The 5,692-nt window shown below is 56.4% G+C and overlaps 1 protein-coding gene across 1 annotated transcript in view; it reads left to right on the top strand.

Annotated features, from left to right (window-relative positions):
• Positions 1-5,692, top strand: part of SNED1 (sushi, nidogen and EGF-like domains 1) — a gene marked incomplete at its 5' end in the record, with an annotated part of 20,093 nt that overhangs the window by 6,997 nt on the left and 7,404 nt on the right. Inside the window, 14 exon segments of the mRNA XM_009870201.1 lie at positions 166-279; positions 512-625; positions 755-871; positions 1,143-1,268; positions 1,532-1,636; positions 2,074-2,187; positions 2,333-2,449; positions 2,955-3,071; positions 3,158-3,274; positions 3,539-3,652; positions 3,734-3,907; positions 4,101-4,214; positions 5,144-5,257; positions 5,650-5,689. Coding sequence (XP_009868503.1) covers positions 166-279; positions 512-625; positions 755-871; positions 1,143-1,268; positions 1,532-1,636; positions 2,074-2,187; positions 2,333-2,449; positions 2,955-3,071; positions 3,158-3,274; positions 3,539-3,652; positions 3,734-3,907; positions 4,101-4,214; positions 5,144-5,257; positions 5,650-5,689 — 1,597 coding nt within the window.

The raw sequence follows: 5,692 nt of genomic DNA, 5'->3' as shown, positions 1-5,692 counted from the left end.
AAGAACACCAGCTGAGGACTGCGTTTCTCCCCCCTGCCATAGTGTGCGTTTGTGGCTCTGAGCCATGCTTTCTGCCTGGTCCTGGCATCACCATGTGTGCCTCCACCATATGCTGGTCCTGTATCTGGGTTAATCTCTCCCTCTTTTCTTGGTGTGCCACTGCAGAAGAGGCACCATGTGAGAACAGGGTGTGCCAGAATGGTGGGAGGTGCCAGGCAGTGAACAGGACAGCGGAGTGCTTGTGCCAGCCAGGGTACACGGGAGTGGACTGCCAGACAGGTAGGTGGCAGGAGCAGACATGAGGGCTAGATGGTGACACTTCATGCATTGGCAAGCTGCTTTCCCACCATGGTTTTGTTGGGGAGGACTTGGTGTTGATGGTGGTGCTCACTTCTTTTTTTTTCCCTGGCCACTGTATTCCCCCTCCTGAGCATTGTCCAGAATGGTGAGCCATCTGCATAGCAGTGCTTGTGTGCATGGCCTGACCACCCTTCTTGGCCTCTATTTACAGAGGTGAATGAGTGTGAGTCCAACCCATGCCTGAATGGTGGGCACTGCATTGACCTGGTTGATAACTACACCTGTGTGTGCCTGGAGCCCTTCGTGGGAAAGCGCTGTGAGACAGGTGCCTGCTCTTGCCTGTGCCCTGGGATGACCCTTCCCAGGGACTTTCCCCCTCTATGCTCTGCTGGCCATCATGGCCCCTCTCTCAGAGTTGGGCTCTGCTCATCACTCACTTGCTTTCCCCTGCCAGACTTGTCTTCCTGTGAGGACCGTAGCTGCCGGAACCGGCAGACATGCAACTACATCCGCCCTGGCCGTTATATCTGCACCTGTTCCCCGGGTTATTATGGCAACAACTGCCAGTATGGTGAGTGCAGGTGTGCCTTGCTCAGCTCAGCATACAAGCTGGTTCTGGGAGAGCTGAGTGGGAAGGGGCAAATGGCTAAGATGGGGCTATGTCACCCATAGGTGCCACGGGAATCTAGTGGGCAGGGTGTGCAGAAGGGTCGTGGTGTTGCTGGGAGAGTGCTGCTCGGCTATGGTGGGGTCTCTGGTGTGAATCTGGGCTAGACCAGGTTCCCCCAGGATAGAGGGTGTTCCAGCCCGAGGCTCTGGCTGAGCCTTCCTCTTCCCTGCAGGTGGGCCCCGTGTACCTGGTGCCTGCCTCTCCCACCCATGCCAGAATGCAGGTAGCTGCCTGGAGACGGAGCAGGGCTACATCTGTGAATGCCAGGAGGGCTACACTGGGCAGGATTGTCAAGACAGTGAGTACCAGGGAGTCTCTCTGATGGAGTGTGGCATTTCTAGGAGAGCCCTAGCAGAGGTCTCCAGGGAGAGATTGTTCAGGGCTCCTGGACTGAACAGCAGATCTGTACTGCTGAAGGAGGCTGCACCTGGGTGTCTGGGGGAGTTTGTGGCTGCCACCCACCTGAGTTCACCCAATGGGTGGCATCCAGCAAGAGTGCTTGGCTGTCCCAGCCTTTCAAATAGGGAGGGTCCTGAGAAGCTCCCATCTCCTCTCTTGCAGAGCTCTCGGAGGGCTGTGAGTGTCGCAATGGGGGCAGTTGTTTGGAGGGGAACATCACCATCTGCCAGTGCCTGCCTGGGTTTTTTGGTCTCCTTTGTGAATTTGGTAGGTGAGGGCTTCTTGCTCACTATGTTTGCTCCCTCTCTGGTATGCTTGAGCCAGACAGAGTGTGGACAAGCAAGGAGACTTTCTCCCTATGCCTGAGTCTCGCACAGTAGCAGGGGCATGCGCTGAATTTGAGCCTCTAAATGTCATCCCCTGGTGAGGAAACAACATTTATTTCCATTTGTACACCTAGCCCCTGGCCCCAGCCCAGCTCCTCTGGGTGGAGAGGGAACCACAGCTCCCAGCGTGCTCCTGCTCCAAAGCTCACTGGGCATCTAGGCTGGCCCCTGCTGTTTGCTTGATCTGTGGTGTAGGGTACAGAGGGTCCCTACTGTTTCATCAGACCATGTAAAACGAGGAGACATCCCTGTTTCTGACTGGCTGGGTGTCTTCCTGCTGCCATCTGACAGAGGCTACCACTGGCTATGTGTTTGCAGAAGTCACCACTACACCATGCAACATGAACACACAGTGCCCGGATGGTGGGTACTGCATGGAGTATGGTGGGAGCTACCTCTGCGTTTGCCACACAGACTACGGCACCAACCACAGTAAGTATTACCTGCAGGGATGCAGGACCAGCCCTGGGGAGCGACTTGTGACAGCCTGAGGGAGCGAGCAGGGGAATCAGCCAGGAAGCGGCCCTCACACCCCTGGTCATACATCCTCAGTGAAGCTCTGTGTTTGGCTTTGTAGCAATGCCATCCCCCTGTGACTCGGAGCCCTGCCTGAATGGTGGGTCTTGTGAAGTTCATGATGATTCATACATCTGTGACTGTCCTCGAGGCTTCCTTGGCAAGCACTGTGAGAAAGGTACCTGCATGGACCTCTCTGCCATCCCCACAACCTGGCACTGGGTGGGAGAGTAGCTTGAATCATCGTGAGAAATGAGCAGCTCTTTGCTGAACTGCAGCTGGAAGTAGGTGCAGGTTATCTCATCCCATCCCATAAGGTAGAGGGAGGATTGCATAACTCCCTTAACAGCTGCTGACAGTCATAGCAGCCAATCCAGTAGTTGTGTTTCCTGCACACCACCATCAGTGCTGGAACTTTGGTGGTTTTTTTTTTCACTTGCCTGAGCTTCTGGCTCATAAGCAGCTGCCAGTTCCCTGGCATCATGTGCCAGTGGCCCCCCTTGATGCCCCGGCATGCGTCTGCATGTATGTTATTACATAGTGTTGCTGAGTGCAGGGTGGTGAAACCTGGGTGTGTTTGGTTTTCAGGCAGTGAGGTGTTTGGTAGAGTGCTGGCTGGAGGTGGTGGCTCTTGGATTGCTAGCAGCAGTGGGTGACCCCTGCTCTTGGTGTTCTCTCTGCAGCTAAGCCACGGCTCTGCAGTACAGGGCCCTGTCGCAATGGGGGCACCTGCAGGGAGGCAGATGGCGAGTACCACTGCACCTGTCCGTACCGCTTCACCGGCAAGCACTGTGAGATCGGTATGGCCCCCTGGCCCCCACCCGGGGACAAGAGGCAGCAGTCGGTCCGACTTGTTGCTCAGCTCCTGCCTGCCCTCTGCCCCCAGGTAAGCCAGACCCCTGCACCTCGGGGCCCTGCCAGAATGGGGGTACCTGCTTCCACTACATCGGCAAATACAAGTGTGACTGTCCGCTGGGCTACGCTGGCCGGCACTGTGAGATTGGTAGGTGTGAGCAGAGCATGCTAGTGCCGGGTGCTGTCTGGGGAGGTGTTGGGGCTGCTGGCAGAGCTGACAGCCTAAGTGGCAGCAAGCAAACCTTACTGCTTGTTTTGAACCACTTTCCCTATAATTTAAAGTGCTTTTTGTCTCTTCCTTGCAACCTGCTGGAGGGCAGGGGAGTGCTGCCGAAGAAGTGGGAAAGGGTGTGGCTCTGGATTCTGGGCTCTGCCAGCTCCAGAGCAGTCACTCTTTGCTCTGATCTTCTAGTGCCCTACCTATGCTTCCTTAGCCCTTGTGAGAATGGTGCTACCTGCAAGGACCTCAGTGGGGCCTATGCTTGCATATGCCCTATAGGTTATGTAGGGAAGCACTGCCAGTTTGGTAAGGGCCTTACACTGCCCCTTCCAGATGGGGCCTCAGGGTGCATCTGCAGGCCCTGCTTACCCCCTCATCTTTCCCCAGAGGTTGACTGCGGCATCCCCAGTGAGGTGAAGCATGCCCAAGCCACTTTCAACTCCACCAAAGTGGGCTCACTGGCTGAATACCAGTGTGAGCAGGGCTACAGTCTCAGTCAGCACAACCACCCCCGCATCTGCCGCCTGCCAGGTGTATGGAGCGACCCCCCTGAATGCGATGGTGAGGAGTGCAAGGGAGCGGCCGAGTCCTGGGGCACCATCCCAGTGGGCTGTGGTCACAACCATGGCTAGGTGACCCCAGGACATATACTTCAGTCCTCCCCTGTCCATGTCTGCGGACAGAGGCCCCCTGGGGACTCCTGCCTGGTGCTCACATCTCTCGCCTTGTCTCTCACCTGCTGAAATGCCTGTAGAAATCAACGAGTGCTGGTCCCAACCCTGCCTGAATGGTGGCCAGTGCAAGGACCGTATTGCTGAGTTTCTGTGCTTGTGTGAGCCAGGTTACACCGGTCGCCACTGTGAGTCAGGTAAGAGACTGTGCCATGTGTGTTCCAGGGCTGGTGGAGGCCACTATAGCAAACCTTTACTTGCCCTGAGGGAATGACAGTGGGTGCAAACCCCCACAGCCAGGATTTGAGCTGCCTGTGGCTGCGTGGACTGGCTTCAGTCTGCTATCTGTGCACTCAGATCAGTCTGTGGTGAGGCCTCCTATCCCAGAGCCTCTGCCCAGCTTTGTGATGCACCAGCGGGCAGATGCTGCTCCCAGTTGGATGGAGGAGCAGATGGGGTGGTGAGGCACATGTGCTACTTGTGCCCCCTGCTAATGGACACTGTATAGGCATCTCTGTTACTGATGGGATAATGACTTCTGGTGAGTGTTAAGCCCATACAGAGAAGCCCCAGATCTTGGCATCTGGGTGGGAAGTGCCTTTGCACAACACCTAAAAGGTGGGGTAAAGCAGCTTGAGGTTGCACGTTTTTGACTGCACTGTGTTCTTGCTCCCGTATGTGTGCATGTGGTAGTGATTTTGCACAGGTACTGTTTGAAGGGGATGATGGGCAGCATGGGGGCTCTAGCCCAAGCCCTGGGTGGGCCTGGCAGACAATGGTGGTAGGAGAAGGTGGGATGCCTACCAGGGATTAGAGGAGGGGATGTGCCATAGGCACCCTATGGGACCTTTTGGCACAGCCCCACACTGTCAGCCATCCCCAGGTGTCCCTGTGGGCCTGTCCCCATGCCCAGCTCTCACTGTGGCCCTCTCACAGGAGCCAGTGTGGGGCAGTGATCTCTTGATGGCCTCAGTAGCAGGGCTGTTCGTAGCTGGTGGACTTGGGGACAGCAAGTGATGTGGGGGCAGTTTGTCCTCTGTGGGAGAAGCGCTGCCATTCTAAGCCCTCTCCCATGCCACTGGCCTCATTGATCTGCTGAGCTGTCACCTCTCCTACCACTCCCTAGATGTTGACAACTGCCAGTCAGAGCCCTGTAAGAATGGTGGGACCTGCCAGAATCTCCCCGGGTCCTTTGCTTGCTACTGTCCTAAGGGCTTTGTGGGGACCCAGTGTGAGACAGGTAGGAACTTGCTTTTCTTAGGGTGGTGGGAAGCTGGATTGTGGGCACCGGTATGTGGCCAGGACCAGCACCCAAACCAGGCTGCTGGTTGTCATCTTGGGCACCCTGACCCTGAGCCATTGCTCCAGATACTCCCTGCCTGTTGCACCTCCTTGCCTGTGGTTTTGGGGAGAGAGCTAAAAGTGCTCTTGTGGGAAGGGAGCAAGGAACAAGGTGTCTATCGGTGCCAGGTCTCTTCTGGAAGTTGTCCAACTCCTGCTAGGGGATGTGGCCAAACCAATACTTGGATGGGATTCTGGGTCCAGACAGGCTGTGCTGAGCCCTGAGCTGCATGTCCATCCTCCTGCCCCCTTGGGGTCCCCTGCTCACTGCTGGCCTCCTCCCACCTCCAGAAGTGGATGCCTGTGAGTCGGGTCCTTGCCAAAACGGAGGGGA

Source organism: Apaloderma vittatum, unplaced genomic scaffold (assembly GCF_000703405.1).
Source record: "Apaloderma vittatum isolate BGI_N311 unplaced genomic scaffold, ASM70340v1 scaffold38485, whole genome shotgun sequence".
Classification (NCBI taxonomy): Eukaryota; Metazoa; Chordata; class Aves; order Trogoniformes; family Trogonidae; genus Apaloderma; species Apaloderma vittatum.
This window is presented reverse-complemented; position numbering and strand designations above follow the sequence as displayed.